At 34.2% G+C, this 16,690-nt stretch overlaps 2 protein-coding genes across 2 annotated transcripts; one reads left to right on the top strand and one right to left on the bottom strand.

The window, feature by feature from the left end:
- Positions 1 to 626: 626 nt before the first annotated feature.
- HELRODRAFT_108278 (hypothetical protein) lies at positions 627 to 8,552 on the top strand. Its single transcript, XM_009031099.1, has 17 exons — positions 627 to 781; positions 966 to 1,130; positions 2,511 to 2,673; positions 2,828 to 2,987; positions 3,121 to 3,183; positions 3,395 to 3,485; positions 3,889 to 4,040; positions 4,228 to 4,467; positions 4,642 to 4,891; positions 5,036 to 5,140; positions 5,368 to 5,540; positions 5,694 to 5,836; positions 6,047 to 6,447; positions 6,654 to 6,877; positions 7,033 to 7,131; positions 7,469 to 7,540; positions 7,855 to 8,552. Exons 1-17 carry the CDS (start codon positions 673 to 675, stop codon positions 7,954 to 7,956), a joined length of 2,712 nt encoding a protein of 903 aa, XP_009029347.1. The 5' UTR covers positions 627 to 672; the 3' UTR covers positions 7,957 to 8,552.
- A 1,598-nt stretch (positions 8,553 to 10,150) lies between these two features.
- On the bottom strand, positions 10,151 to 13,826 carry HELRODRAFT_165252 (hypothetical protein; the record flags this gene model as incomplete). The annotated part of the gene is made up of 6 exons (XM_009031098.1): positions 10,151 to 11,184; positions 11,338 to 11,491; positions 11,586 to 11,749; positions 11,972 to 12,280; positions 12,815 to 13,151; positions 13,635 to 13,826. 6 exons carry the CDS (start codon positions 13,824 to 13,826, stop codon positions 10,151 to 10,153), a joined length of 2,190 nt encoding a protein of 729 aa, XP_009029346.1.
- Positions 13,827 to 16,690: the final 2,864 nt, after the last annotated feature.

The following is a 16,690-nucleotide window of genomic DNA, read 5'->3' as shown; positions in this document are numbered from 1 at the left end:
GATATTCAACACACACGATTCAAGGCTGTTCAAAAAAGTAGAAAATAACAACCACGTCATCCATCCTCTACTACCACCAAAAAACTACAAGACACAACATAACTATCAAGTAGCCACCCAATCTACATACCAGGAAAAAACTTTCATCACACAAAGACACCTCAAACATATTAACACTCAATAAAACTTCATCATTCACACTAGTTTTTTTTTATCGATCACCTCACTAACTCACTGAAGTCATCATCTAATCAATTAATTTGGGTTTTTATGCCATTGCTTCATTTTATTGTCAATTAATTTTATTTTCTTTTATTTATTTTATTATTATTATTTATTCTATTTTATTTTATTATTCATTTTTAAACATTTTTCTTACTCCGTTTATTTATTTACTTATTTGTTTAATTTTGTACTACTGCATTGCATGCTGTAACAGTTTCTGCGTCTGTCAGATCCATGGTCAAATCCTGATTTTGAAAGAATAATAAAAAAAAGTTATAAAAGCAAATTTAAATTAACGATGTGTTGTATTATCTATGTTCGAGTTGTTTATTTAATGCTTTGATAGCGATGTTATGCATGATTACTCTGCGAGCGAACTTATCGTATCGTAGTTGAATTTACGTTACATAAAATTAATCTGTCAGTTGAAAATTTTTGAGAGTCAAGATGGCTCCGGTGGAACCGGTTACTGTTGAAGAAAAAGTTGACGAATCCCAAACAGCGCCCATCCTGAAACCAACGGTTGGAATTATTTATCCACCACCTGAAGTTCGAAGTTAGTGTAAAAAAGTTATAGATATTCAATTTTAATTAAATGTTAAATCTAATTAAATTATTAATTATATAGTTTAAATGAATACTGCAAAATCAGAATTATTTGTTTATTATTTGTTTGATTTATTTTATATTATTTAATGATTTATTAATATTTTGTTATTAATTATTAATTTTGCTTTCAGACATTGTTGATAAAACGGCACTTTTTGTGGCCAGGAATGGACCTGAGTTTGAGGCTAGGATTCGACAAAATGAGCTGAATAACACCAAGTTCAATTTCTTAAACACCAATGATCCTTACCACAGTTATTACAAGCACAAGGTCAAGGAAGTCATGGAAGGAAAAGGTAAGACATTTTTTAATTTTTAGCTTAATCTTTTTAGCGTTCTGTATTTTATATCATGCAGTTCTGACATGCTCTTTACTCTTTACATATTCTGTAAGTAAAATAAAACTTTTGCAATTAAGGTTGTACCATTCACACCACAAGATGTAGGAATGTATTTACATATTTTGTGTACACATGCAAGCATTACATTATGAAAAATACACACATGATGTCGTGTGGTAGTCTTTGAACCAGGTGAGTGCACCATAATAACTCAAAACATGGCACTTCTACCCACTAAGCTAACTCACCCACCGACCCTATCAATGATCATGATCATTATAATTAGTGATGGATATTTAACAAGATGGAATAATGTTATAGATGATGATGTCATTAACTATTATAATGGAATTTCCAATTTAAATTTTGTTTGTGCATTTAATAACATGAACATATTTTTGATTGATTGGGACTGTTTTTTAATATTATGTTAAGAATCATGGCCAGGGGGAGTTTCCGGGGTTCAAACCTCCCCAAAATAATTATTTCAACATTTGATCTGTTTTATATTTGCTATTTGTTATTTAGAAAATATGACTCAGGGTGGGGTAGATGAAGTTTGACTTTATTTTTGCAATGGAAGCTAGTTTAATTTTTGAGAAAGTCTTGTTCGTTTATTTAACCTCGAAGGTATTGCAAAATTGTTGACAGAATAGAATTGTGTAAAGGGTTGAAAGAGCCTTCAGGCATACAAAAGCTATAGAAAGCTAGTTTTGTTTCCAAAAATTCATCTTCTTAATCCGTTTTAATGCGCCGAAGATTTGTATGATTAAAGTTTGTAACTCTCTACTTCAAATTTTGAAAACTTTACCAGCGTAAAACTGCCGCACTAAAAAAACATTCTCTAGTCTACAGAGCCTTAAACATTTTAAAGAACCAAATTAGGAAATGAAATATAAATTTTAGAAACACAACATCCAAAGTTATGCTGAGTAGATTAGTTTTATTAAATGTTCACAATAATTTTAATCTAGATGTTAGATATATTCAGTTTGAAAAATTTTTTTTTTATAAATTTTATCATGATTATAATTTATTTTAAAATTATATTTATTATAAAATTATAAGTTGCATGTTATTTATAATTTAATTTTTATGATAAAAAATAATAGATTTTGGTATATTTACATTTATATTTTGATAGTATTAATCCACTTTTATTTTTTGTCGCTATATTTATGCATTTATCAGAGTTGAACATTGAAAAAATAAAATAATGTGTATTGAACCTCTCTTCTGAAACAAAATTCCTGACTACCTTACGCCTATGTTATGAATACTTTGTTTACTCTGTTAATAAAAGCCAAATGAATGAAATTATTTATTTTAAAACAGGCCAGGAGCCAGCAGCATCCAACATTAAAAGTGGCTTAGGATTTATGCCACAGAAGCCAATATCTGAAACTCAGCAGAAGATAATTGAGACGATTATCCCTAAAGAACCTCCACCCGAGTTTGAGTTTATAGCTGAAGCTCCCACCATATCAGCCTTTGATTTGTATGTCTTCTTATAATTGTTAAATCTTGATGAAATATCTTCTGCTATTTTTCCTCTAAATATTTGTTACATTTTTTCAAAAAAGTTCTAAATTGAAAGTGTTTTATTTTTATTCTTCAGCTGAAATTTAATCTTTGCTGAATATCATTTTCAGGGATGTGGTCAGATTGACAGCACAGTTCGTTGCTCGCAACGGCCGACAGTTTCTAACGAACCTGATGAACAGGGAGCAGCGAAACTTCCAATTCGACTTCCTCAGACCCCAGCACAGTCTCTTCAATTACTTCACAAAACTTGTCGAACAATACACTAAGGTTTCTCATGTTTCTGTTTTTTATGATTTCATGTTTTTCTTACCTATTTCATATTTTTGTCGTTAAAGTTAAATATAATATAAGTAGTAGTTGGAAAAAAGTTAATGATTTTGTAAAAAAATAAATTGTACAGGTTCTTCTGCCACCAAAAGATTTGGTCATGAAACTAAAGAAAGAGACTGAGAACCCTAAATATGTTTGTCATTTAATCATTTACTTTGTTGAAATTTTCTCAATGATTCCTTCCTTCCATGTGAATTTATTTTTCATTAATTTCAATTCATATAATTCAGATGCATTCAGTTTATTAATATATTATTTAAAAAAGTATTCTTATTATTTCTACAAATAATCATACTTGCCGATAATTCCAACAAAACTTCATCATCATGTTTTCCGCTATTTAGATATTGCAACAAGTGAACTACAGAGTCGAGTGGATGAAATTTCAGGAGCGAGAGAAGAAAAGAGAGGAGGATGAAAGGGAGAAAGAAAGAAGTAAGTTGTTGTTGTTGTTGCTGCTGTTGTATTTGTTGTTGTTGTTGCTGCTGTCGTCGTTGTTGTATTCAAAGTAGTTTTACATGGGTTGTTGTTGTGTCTCAGTGGCATTGAATTATGATGAGTAGTTGTTTTGTTAATGTTTTTGTTCTGTTGGTGTTATAATCTGAAGATTAGAACTGATGTGTTGAAATGAATCAATTGCTATGGTAATTAATGCATTGGCAATTTTTTGACTGTTTTGTGTCTTTCTATTGACTGGTTTCCTAATTTAAACGATAATTCAATTATGCCATATCTTAAATAGTGAATTGTTTGTTAGTGGTAGCAGAACAACACTGTGACACTATTTAATTTGGGAAAGTATGACGCTTATCTCTCAAACATGTAACGTTAAAAACAGTTGCCTATGCTCAAATTGACTGGCACGACTTCGTCGTCGTTGAGACAGTTGACTACCAGCCGCACGAAACTGGCAACCTTCCACCACCCACGAATCCCGATGAGGTTGGGGCCAGGATTATTGCTCAGGAGAGATATGAAAAACATGATGGGGTAGGTTTTTTTTTATTTCCCATTGTTACTTTCACTGCACTTGATGTTTGTATCGTAGGATATATTGATTGTTGGTTTGTTGGTTGGTAAACTAATGAGTGTACATATCAATGAATGGTTTGATTGGACAGACATTTTGTATTGTTATTGTGTTAATTTGTAACATAAATGTAAATTTTATTAAAAGATGTGGGAAGATGAAGAGGAAGTGGGTGTTAATGAAGATGGCGATGAAGATCGCGACTACACTGGTGAAGTCGAAGAGGACCACGAGGGTGACGAAGATGGAGAAACTGCTCCAGCATCCAAACAGCAACAACAGCAGGAGACAGTTGATATGAATGGAGGCACAAAAGAGGGCAGTGAAGTGAGAGGGAGTCATGAAAATGATGCTTCACTAATTAGAGGAGCTGACACTAGTGTTCAGGTTGGTTAGATGGCATTTCTTTAGCAAAATTTGGGGTATATCGATCCCAGTTTGGCTAATGTTTACTTGCGTTGTGATTCAATCGTGTGTGTTTTACATGAAATATTTCAATGGTAAGCAAGAACTTTTATCAAAAATGAAACTCATTGGCTCACACTAACAAACAACCACCAGGACATGGAGGAAGATTCAGATGACGAGGAGGACAAGCAACAACAGCAGTCCAATCGTCAGATGCCCCAACATCCACCATCCCCAACGATGCCACCCATCTCACAACCACCACCGCTTCCACCATCTCTCAAAGGTCCTCCTCCACCACCAAACTTCAATCAACCTCCCCCTCCACCCATGGCCACCCAGACCCACTACCCGGCCTTCAGTCAGGACAAGATCATCATCAGGAAAGATTATGACCCTAAAGGTTTTATGGAATTTGTATTTTTTACTATTTTAAAAATTGTTTTTATGTGATGATGTATTTTTCACGACTATAATATTATTCTCTAAAGTAATTTTATTTCAAAGAAGTTGTTTATAATAATAAAAATAATTTTTTCGACTCTAGCACCAAAGCCAGCAGACCCGAGCTTGCAGGCAGACAAGTACCTGATATCCCCGATCACCGGCGAGAGGATCCTGGCCGACAAGATCCAGGAACATATGAGGATTGGTCAGTTCTTCTTTCTACATTTTCCGTCTTCTTCTTTTATTTTTTGGTTTTTGTGTTTAAACTTTTTTAACTGCTCATTTTATAAGTTTATGACTGAACTTATAGAAATAAATTTTTATTATTCTTAATTTCAATCTTACAAAAATGCACAAAAGCTTTGGTATTAATGACGTTGATGGTGATGTATCTCTGGAGGGATAATGAACACCTATTGGTAATAATTTAAGGTTTACTGGACCCAAAATGGAAGGAGCAGACGGAGAAGATGATCCAGGAGAGGAGGGAACAGGAAGAAGTGTATGCTCCTGGATCGAGCATCGGCAGCAACTTGAGACAGCTGGCGGAAAGGAGAACTGATATCTTTGGATCGGGAGCTGAGGAAACTCAAATCGGAAAGAAAGTTAGCCGGTTGATCGACTGATTTGAGTGATTGATGCTTTCTTCTTTTGATTAAATGATTCAGTTGATGCAACACAGATCGATAAATTAAGATAGTGGTTTTTTTTATGTTAAAAATCCATAAAACATTTTTTCCAACCAAATACGACAACAGATTGGTGAAGAGGAGAAGAAAGAGAAAGCCAAAGTGATCTGGGATGGCCACAGCACATCCATGGAGAAGGTCACACAGAAGGCCAGAGAGAACATCACCATCGAAGATCAGATTGCTGTCATACATAAGAACAAAGGACTTGTGTTAGCATTTTTTCCGATGTTTATGTTATCATTGTTGTTCTTGTAGCTGCTCTTTTGAACTCTGTTGTTGTTGTTATTATTATTATCATTATTGTTGTTGTTGTTTTTGTTGTTGTTATTGTTGTTAATGTTTCAATCCAGTTGCCTAATTTTATTTTTTTTCCAATGATTACAATTATTATAATTTTTCTCGCAAATAACTCATTGCAGTTCTGACGATGATAAGGAAAAAATCGGACCAGCCATGCCAAAACCACAGCAACAATATCAGCTGCAACAACAACAAATTCAGCAGCAAATTCAACAACAGCAACAAATTCAACAGCAAATTCAACAGCAGCAACAATCGTTGATGAGGCCAGCAACAACGACGGCCGCTCCCGTTATGCCTCCTCAACAACAACAACAACAGCCACCACAACAGCCTCCACAACAGCAACAACCACCACAACAGCAACCACCGCAACAACCACGTCCGCCAATGATGCTGCCCACTCAGTCGATGATCCGACCTCCAATCGTGCCCCAGATGCCCGGGATCAGACCTGCCCTCGGTCTCATGGCTGGCATGATGCTTATGGGGCAAGCTGCTCAGAATGCCGTCGCTGCCGGTTGGTTGATGATGATGATGATGTTATGATGATGATTAAGATGATGATGATGATAAGTTATGATGATGATGATGATGTGATTTGATTTGAAAAAATATTTAATCCAGCCAACGACTTATACTCTTCACTAAGATTGACTTCATCAACTTCATTATATTTCCTCGCGACCACCACCACTACAACCACCTTCACTAAAACATGAACAGGAGTAATGCCAATGGCTCACCCTCCATTCCTCCAGCCTGGCAACCTTCTGCCAGCCCTGGCTAACCAACTCATGCAACCGTTACAACAGCAGCAGCAACAGTTGCAGCAGCAAAAACCAAAACATCCAACTGGCGATGATCTCGAGGCAGACGAACCAGCGGCTAAAAAGTCAAAGACTGAAGATCAACTGATGTCTGAACAGGAATTCCTGGCCAAGAATAATGTTAGTCTAACTTCTCCTTCTAACTCCTTTTTGTCCTCTGTTTCTGTTATTGGTTATTATTTTTTTAATTTTTTTTAACGTTATTTAGATCACGTTAAACACACTGATTTGCATTTAGCGGAATTATTAGAATTTCTCTTTCATCTCTACAACAGGGTCCAGTTGAGTTCACAGTTCAGATGCCATTGATTGACAGATCAGAGTGGAAGTTGAATGGACAGTCCTTCACAGTTACACTCCCTCTCACTGATACTGTATGTTTTTTTTCCTATCTCTATTTCTCTGTTTGTATATTTGTTTGTTGGTCTGCTTGTACATTCCTTAATGATTTGTTGTAACATTTATTTATTGTTTATTTTAAATTTTGTTTTGCCTTTTCGAATCTGCTATTTTTATGGTTTCTTATTGGTCATTGTAATGATTTGTGGTGATGGAAATGTGTTACAGTGGTAGTATAATACATGTATGTAATTTGCTATAAATGTTTATATAAGTAAACTATTTGTTCATTTATTGCAAAATTATTTTTGTGATTCGTTAAGCAACATTGTCCTTTGCTGTCTTTTGAATGTTTTGTTTGAATGCTGTCAGGTGTCCGTGATAAAGGCGAAGATCATGGAAGAAGTTGGCATGCCAGCAGGCAAGCAGAAGCTGCAGATGGATGTTAGTAATTTGGTTTTATTCAAGTATTTGTATTTATTTGATTGTTTTAATTATGTAATTATTTTAATTTGTACTTGCTGCACTTGTTTCATTTAGCTCCATTACGATTCATGTGAATTAATTAATTCCTCTTTTTAACATTTTGGCAGTTTTCTTTTCTATACATCATTTGTCACTCCTCGATCATTCTTTTACCATTGACAAATGTTCAACCATTTTAAGTCATCTTCACACTTTAAATATGAATTAACAATATAACAAGTTAAACTTTTGATGACCAATTGAACGTCCACACGATGTTTACCTCCTACCAGGGCATGTTCATGAAGGACTCCAATACACTGGCCTACTACAATTTCAGCGCCAGTACTGTCGTGCATCTGCAACTGAAGGAAAGAGGAGGCAGGAAGAAGTGATGCAAGAGGGCGTCGGGCATCTTTATTCAGACAGACATCATTCATACACGTTTTCATTGGATGTTGTTTTTGTAATGGACGTTTTGATTGGTCATCATTTTGGTCACATCGTCTTGATTGGCTTTATTTGAGAGCTTTTGGTTGTTTCATAAGAAGATTTGTTTTTCAAGAGGTTTATTGGATGCTTATTGAAAGATTTTATTGGCTGGTTTGAAAACTTTGATTAACTGCTACTTATCCGAAATTTAAGTTCAATGTGTTCTAGTTGTTGAAAAGAATTTGTTGATGATGTTCATAACGATAATGATGATGTCTAGTCTAAGCAGATGATGATGATGATGTGAACTCTGGCTTTAAGTTTGTATCAGATTCAAATTCATACATTCTTGGACTATGATTAATTATTTAATTAATTATTATTATTATTGAGTGATTTCTGGCTTCAAAATTGTCGCAAGAATTCGTTCTAATTTATAAATTTTCTAAATAATTGATGGTTACCTTTTGTTATAAGTTGTTTTATTTACAACTCCATCTCCTCGTTACAATATTGGAAATAAACGAATGAAAAATAAATAAACGTTTGACAAAAAGCTTGTTTTTAATTTATTCATTGAAAGCTTGATTTATAAATGGAGCTTGTAATATATTAAGTGACAAATGTGCATATGAATATTCCGCAGTTTTACAATACGGCACCATCCGATTAAGCTTGAATGTCTTGAATGAAATTGTCAGAAATTAAATATTGTTTTTTATGCGTGCACAGAATGATTGTATGACCCAAAGATACTTACAATACTTTAGTATTGCTTTAATTCAGGTCTAATTAAAATGCAGGTTTATCTCAGAAGTAGTTCACGACATGAACAATTCAAGGGTCACCTTTGCTTTGTTTTTTGAAAGTTCAACTCTGCATGGGACATCGTTGCATGCATAAGTGTTTTACGATTTGATGATCAACAACGGATATTTTATCATGTAGTAAATTAGTTGGTATTAATAAATTTGTAAGCAGTAGTATTCTAGTACGCTTAGACCTCAGGTATATCATCTGTACATTCTTTGATGATTAATTTTGCGTGCTTTCATACTTTCGCATAGTAAAACCAGGGATAGTAATAGGCCAAGCAAATAATCTGCAACTGCTGAATGCGTGGAAGAAATTAGAAATGCAAACAATGTTTCAACATTTATTGTTAGGTACCTACGTTTCGATATGTTTACTTGACACATGTATGTGTTAGTGTATGTCTGTCTGTTTGTGAATGCATGTTTTAGGCATATTTAATTTAAATATGAACATAATTTGCGATGTTGATATGCATACTAAATTACAAACATGTTTCGAAATATAAATTCAAAAGTTTATAATTATGTTTTAGTGTGCAGTCAGCTGAGTTTGTGTGTGTGTATCGATTGGTGTGTATGTATGAGTAAGTGAGTTGCTGTGTGTACTAAGAACACATGTTATCATGGCGCACAGCATAATCAATCGTAATAATGAACGAAGCAAGCAAGCAAGCTTGCCTATAACTTCGATCATAACAACTGGTCGATATTTAATCATACGTAATCAAACAAAAGAAAAATAATTAAGCTACCTAGTTGAGTTGAAACAAACGTTATAATGTTAAAAGATGAAGCAATGATCGTACAATGATTAGAATCAAATTGACTCGACTACGCGTTTTCTACTGCCATTTTATAACAAAGTTAAAAAATAAAATAGGTTAAAATTATTTCTAGCAATAAACAATCTTGACGAAGACAATAAGAGAATGACAAAATTTCTAAAACCCATTTCAAGAAGCATTTTAACAAAACGCGCGCTTATGTACAAACGTGTGCTATATACCAATCGAAACGAATATTTTTCTAGAAATTATAACGTTTCCCTACTAAAATATGTTGCCTTCCAGATGGTATAGAGACAGGAAATGGATACGAATCGGAAAAACACGAATGAAGGATAGGCTATTGATCGGATGAATATCCAAGCCGGTCCTGTTGTTAAATAATACGAGCATGAAAATTTAATACGCAGCTTTTGTAATGATTATATAATACGATAGATATATGAAGTCTTGACAATTTTACAACTCTTAAAAACAGCTGAGCGTGCCTTCAAAAACGTGTTAATTTGAAAAAGTATGAAAAATTGAAAGAAAAAAAATTGTTCAAGTGACTAAGACTAACCGGTGTAAACGAGAGAAGGCACGACATTAGTTTCAAACCTCCTTGGTTCACAAATCGAACAAAGCATCAAGGCCAGGTTACAAAACCACAAAAAAGTTACGATGGCTCTTCCGGGCTTTGACCTCCTCTGTTTCAAGGTCACCGTTTTTTTATCCATGCCTTCTAACAAAAATCTTGTCTGTAGAAGGGCATGGAAAAGAACCACCACCGCAGTTCCGATAGTGAAGATGGCAATCAACTGCTGTGAAGAATTAAAAGTTTGGAAAAAATTTGAAAAAAACATCTTTTTGGTAGTCGTTCCAAAACTGGAAGTTGAAGTTTCAGCTATGGCTGTAGTTGTAATATTTTTGGGAAAATACTCATCGCCTTCCTTGGTTGGATTTGTTCTACTGAATGAATGTAAGAGTTCGATGGAAGTTGCCAGAATGTAGAAACCTTGCAAGACCAGCACTCCTGGGAACGAGACAAGCAAGAGAACTTTTTCAATTCGGATGTCAGACGGAAAGAAGCCACTTATGAACATCGTTTTAATGTCTCCCAGTTTATTCAACCTTATAGCTGCAACCAAAGTTCCAACGATGCAGATGATCATCAAAACGTGATCAGTACTGAAGGAGATTAACGTTGCGACGCCGATAACTTCATCTTGTACGCTGCTGGTGAAGAAATAAACTTTCTTGTCCCTCGCACCAAAGACGTAGTAACACAGTAGAGCAATCAAGGTGCTGGCTACGACGATGACTCCAAGAAAAATGCCTTTATGAGACTTGTCGCAATTAGACATCATGGTCGAACGCTGCTGTTGATTTAATGATTTAACGACAGATGCACTGGAAGACTTGCCTATAGCCTTCAGAGCATTCGAGTAGTTGATCAGACGTCTGAATATTACATACAAGATGGCTGCAGACAGCAAACTATATTGAATAGAACATGGATACAAGTAAGGAAAGACTTTGTGCCAGAGATAGTATGGTTGAGAAGGGCAAAAGTTTGTGTTGTTCAATGAAACATCTGTCCATTTATTTTCTGGAATGTTAACAAAAATTAAAATAAACCTTCTATCTACTGCCATTCTAACAGTTATACAATTAAATAACATTTCTAAACATTAATAGAGAACATTTTTTATTAGTATCATCCAACTACATATTTAGCAACAGATGCCATCAACCAGCCAACCTAGAAACATCCCTCCAGCTTCACTTCGATATTCTTTTGTCGGCATGCCGACGAAGACTTCGTTGACGAAATCGATGATGCAGGCAACGACGTTGGTGGCCAGCAAGTGCATGAAAGCTATGCTGAACCAGACCTTCTGCGTTCGAACCACCATCTTTGAAATACAAATTTCAAATCAATATATCAGCTAGAATTTTTAAAATATTTATTTAAAAAGTTGATTTTAATAGTTTCAAAACAGCGGTCACTTTATGGAACTTGTACAAGAAAAAAGCTTGCAGGAAAATGAAGACGATTTGGAGGCAAGTGATGATGACGTCACAGATGTTGTAACAACTGTTTGATGATAATCCGGATATGTAATATTGAGCCAGCTGAAAACCATTGTTACACGTATATCCGGTACCAAAAACTGTTAATGTTGTTTTTATTAGTTCAGGTTCTAAAATAATGTGATATGAAGAAAAATAACTACTATACTCATTATTATTTCTAGTAAATGTCTAAATCTAACAAAGTGGTTTCAATCTGAACATAAACGTTACGGAAAATAATAATTAATCATACAAAAAGATTATTGTTACAGTTTTAACTAACATTTAAAAAAACTAAGGGATAAAATGAAACAAATTACTTAGAACTCCGATCCTGAGATGGAAGTTGACGTCACCGATTCTCAAAGTCACCGGATCTTTACTCTTCTTCAACTTCCTTTCACTCCTGACACTCTTCACTCGTTTTTGCCTCTTATCATCTTCCTCTTCCTTCTCGCCCTCCTCGTCAATTTTCTCCTTCAACTTATTGTGTCGACGTGGCGATTTTGGCGATCGCTTGGCCGGCTGTGGCGAATCGTCGCGTGCGTCATTGTCTATAAAGTGAAAGATGTCGTTTGTGGTGTCTGTATCAGTTGAGACTGATGTCGTGTTCAGTATGTCGTATTCCTCTGTGTTGTTGGTAATGAATGTGGTGTGGTTGTTAGTATTTTCGGTAGTGGTGTTGCTGTTGTTGTTGTTTTTTTCATTTGTTGTTGTTGTTGTTGGCATTTGTTTTGTTTGTTTCTCGTTATTGCTATCGTAGTTGTGTGCGGTGGGTATATTTTGTTTTGAAATATGTGTCACTGTTTGGCTCGAGATTGACTTGTTGCTACATTTATTGAGTGTAGAATTTTGTCATTTTTTTCGTGCTATTAATGAAGTTTTAATTCAAAGTTCATTATTATTGCTATTAACTGTGCTACAGTTGCTAGAGTTACTGTTGTGTGGTTGTTATATTATATTCAAGAAAAAGCATGAGAATGAAACCTCAGCAGCAGTTTTATGTGTTGAACATACGAATGATGAATTAACAAATTTCATAAATATTCATAAATAATCGCGTGTGTTTATGCGTGTGTTTGTGCGTGTGAATGTATGTATGTAAGTGTGTATGTGTTTACATTTTTATTTATTTATTTTCAGATCAGAAATATCGACTTAACCTATTTTTATGGCATGCTCTTGGTAATCTTTCAGATTCTCCCCCTCCATTCCTCCGTGCTCCCTACCGTGAATCCTGTTTCCGTTTTCATTTTTCTCTTCACTCACATCTCCCAGACCCTCCCCGTCGTCATCTTCACCATCACCATCCTCTTCTTCATCGTCACTTCTCCCGGCATTATTAGCGTTATCGTCGTCGTCGTCGTCGTCGCCGTAGTAATATACGTGGTCAGTTTTGGCTATTTCAGATCGGCGCTCCTTACGTCTATGGTAGAATAGGAAGATGTAAATGTAGATGAGAAGTACCAGGGAGAGACCATACAGGTAGATCTGAAACACCTGTATTAGTTAGTTTGTTTGGTTAAGAAGTAATTTTAATTAAGTGATTAATTAATTGAGTAGTTTATTGCTTGTTATCTGGTAATTAATTGTTGAATTATTTTTTTTATCTCTTAACATGATCAATTCGGTGTTTGATACAATTCATTGGTTCCGGCGTTGTATGTCTTCAATCGCATGGTATCGTTCATTATCAGTTGCTGTGAATTTCATTTAATTCATAACATTGTTTGACTGGTCATATTCCTATATTTACTTTTAATTTAAAATGCCTTTCTGCAAATAAAACTTAACAATAAAAGATTCTAAATCTAAAAATAGACTAAATTATAAAAAATTTAAAACATGAGACATGGCTTTTGCAAAAAATTATTTAAAAAACACTATACAAATACTCTTACGACAACAAATAATAACGACAACAAAATTATTTATACTTTTTAATTTTTACACATAGAAGAAGCAGTTAAAAGACGCACCAACCTGCAGATACAACCCATTATAATTGCTCTTCACTTGCCCATCAATTGCACCAGCATCACCACCACCATTCTCTTCATCCTTATTGTTCATCTCTTCATTTCTCAACATCCGGTAGTAAGCGGAAGTCACGGAGAAAACAATGGATAGGGATGAAAGTGTGAATGCATACAGACTCCCAGTAAATCTTGACATGTTTTGAGAATTTTTGTTTGTTTGTTTGCTCGTTTGTTCGTTCGTTTGTTTGTTTGCTTGCTTATTTGCTATTAAATAAAAAGTTTACACTAGTTTTTAACTAATACTTTTTGAAGTAATACATTTTTTTAAATGTCCCCAAACGAAATGGTTACAGCTTGTCTATTGAAGGTTAGCGTGAAAATAATTTACGAGGCATTCTTTCAAATGACATTATAGTTCAAAAGCTCATAGCTTCTGTTTTCAATTCTATGTGCGTGCATACAACAACAACCAGCTAGAGTTATTTAACAATAAACTATTGTTTTCTCATGAACGAGGCGATGCTAGATTAATCTTTTGTTTGTTTGCCTCATACGTCCATTTTCCAGATTTTATAAATTATTTTCAACCAAGAAGTGTTTTTCATTTTTTCTAAATTTCTTTTTATGCTCGATGTTTATTTACATAGTGAATTGAATGTTTATGTTTTGGAAGACGTTTGACAACAACAAAGATTTTATTTTTCACTTATTTTCAATTCCTTTTGTTTCATTTGTCAATTACTTGCGAATAAATGTCTGGCCTGCTTCTAGATCTTGCCTATGTTCGTGGTGGTTCAAGATATCTTGCCTATTACCATACATAAATATGTTCCTGGTGGTCTAAGTGCTAAGTTTTGTGATACAGTAAATGGTTGCATCTATAAATATCTCAGAAACAAAATCATTAAGAAGTATTTTTCCTTTGTAATTCATCAGTTTATCAAATATTTTATCTGCTAAACCAATGCATTCATTTATTCATTCATCCTTTATCCATCTATCTATCCATCCATTCATCCAACCAACCAACTATTCATTGATTCATCCATCCATCCATCCATCCATCCATCCATCCATCCATCCATCCATCCATCCATCCATCCATCCATCCATCCATCCATCCATCCATCCATCCATCCATCCATCCATCCATCCATCCATCCATCCATCCATCCATCCATCCATCCATCCATCCATCCATCCATCCATCCATCCATCCATCCATCCATCCATCCATCCATCCATCCATCCATCCACCCATCCATCCATCCATCCATCCATCCATCCATCCATCCATCCATCCATCCATCCATCCATCCATCCATCCACCCATCCATCCATTCATCCATACATCCTTTTAAACTCAGCTGTAATATAATTCAATCATCATTTAAAATGACGTATTTATGTGACGTATATATTGACGTATATATATATATATATATATATATATATCTATATATATATATATATATATATATTATGTTAAATAATGTTTGATATGGCGTAATAAAAAATTTCACACACACACACAGATATATATATATATATATATATATATATATATATATATATATATATATATATATATATTAGATAAATAGCTTTTTTCATAAGTCTAAATCGATTGACATGTTGATTGCTGCAGTTGAGTAATGCAAACTGCTATGAAAAAATTGGTGATATTGATAATATAACGTAGTAAAAGTTTGTGTGTGCGTGTGTATGTGTGTGTGTTTGTGTTGATATAGTAATGTAAATAGATTTTACAAAGTCGATATGCAAGCATTTTAATTAACCCATCCATTCAAATGACACGTTCAACTGTTTTCAGGTGCAACTGGCCTCCGTCCAATTGTTAAAACAATTAATTTTTAATTAAATAATTTATCGGTTAATTAATGAATTAATTGGTGAATGAATAAAACTAAGAATGAAAGAAAGAAAGAGAGATTTTTTCTGAAAAAATTTAAAATTGTTAAAAATTAGCAATTCAAATGAACTTGTTAGAATGTAAAAAAAAATATGGCCAAACCGGCATAAACTAGAACTTATTTGTGTGTGAATATTTGAAAAAACGGGCGTGAGAAAGTTTACACCAAAATCGGCGTGAGTGGGAGCGTCACATACACATGTTTGTTCCGTCTGCATCCTATCCGCAAACACTTCCTATCCGCATTCGCCATGCGATCCTGATTTTATAATGACAACCGTAGAAAGCGATATTATTTTCGGGTTTTAAATTGAAAAAAGTGACACTTTGAGATAGGTTATTCATACATGAAATAATTTGAGTTTTTAGTCAGGCTGGAGCCTCATTTAACCGGATTTGCAAATATAAATCCAGTCGGAGTCAAAAACGGATTTGTGCATCATTTAATATTGTTATAATTTATGACTACGGCTTCATAAGCTTGCATACCCTATTCTCAAACTCATCACAAAACAATGTTACGTTATTGCACCCCTATCTATAACCCCATAAATTAAATTGAATCTCATACAAATTTAATTAATATCTCCTAATTGATTTCTGTAAATAAATGCCATTACCTATAAGTATACACGTGGAAATAAATATACATTAAAACATACGTATATAATGGAAACATGTATGGTCGGATTAATACATGCATGTTCCATCCATGACACAATGCAGGCAGTCAGTGCTTGGCGTTAACGTCTATCTAGCTATTTAAAATTTCTTAAGATATGAATAAGGAAGTCCAATTAGATGGTCCAATGCTAATTCTTTTCCATTCAAATCATTTTTAGATGAAATAAAATAGATAAGAAAAAGTTTATTCAGAAAAATTTCATTAATTTTACAAATTCAGTTGTTCCGGCGGTTTTAAAGAGAAATATTTGAAACTGCATCTGCGCAAGCAACATCTGCAAATCCGCGGAGTGTTATGCAGTTACCGCAGTTTGAAACCGCATTGAACTTTCATACCTACATCGTACAAAATTTGCACATTCAATTTCCGTTTCAAAGTTTGGTACAAACGAATATGATGTGCATGTATTTGTATGTAATGTCTATGTATGTTTTAGTGTGCA

This window comes from Helobdella robusta (assembly GCF_000326865.2).
Source record: "Helobdella robusta unplaced genomic scaffold HELROscaffold_7, whole genome shotgun sequence".
NCBI classification, from domain to species: domain Eukaryota; kingdom Metazoa; phylum Annelida; class Clitellata; order Rhynchobdellida; family Glossiphoniidae; genus Helobdella; species Helobdella robusta.
This window is presented reverse-complemented; position numbering and strand designations above follow the sequence as displayed.

What these genes read in the sequence shown, in the direction of transcription:
- HELRODRAFT_108278 (XM_009031099.1), top strand. Translation starts at nt 673, where the DNA reads ATGGCTCCGGTGGAACCGGTTACTGTTGAAGAAAAAGTTGACGAATCC. An exon ending in CCAGGAACATATGAGGATTG is followed by an intron (nt 5,141 to 5,367) that starts GTCAGTTCTTCT and finishes TAATAATTTAAG; the next exon opens with GTTTACTGGACCCAAAATGG. An exon ending in AAACTCAAATCGGAAAGAAA is followed by an intron (nt 5,541 to 5,693) that starts GTTAGCCGGTTG and finishes ATACGACAACAG; the next exon opens with ATTGGTGAAGAGGAGAAGAA.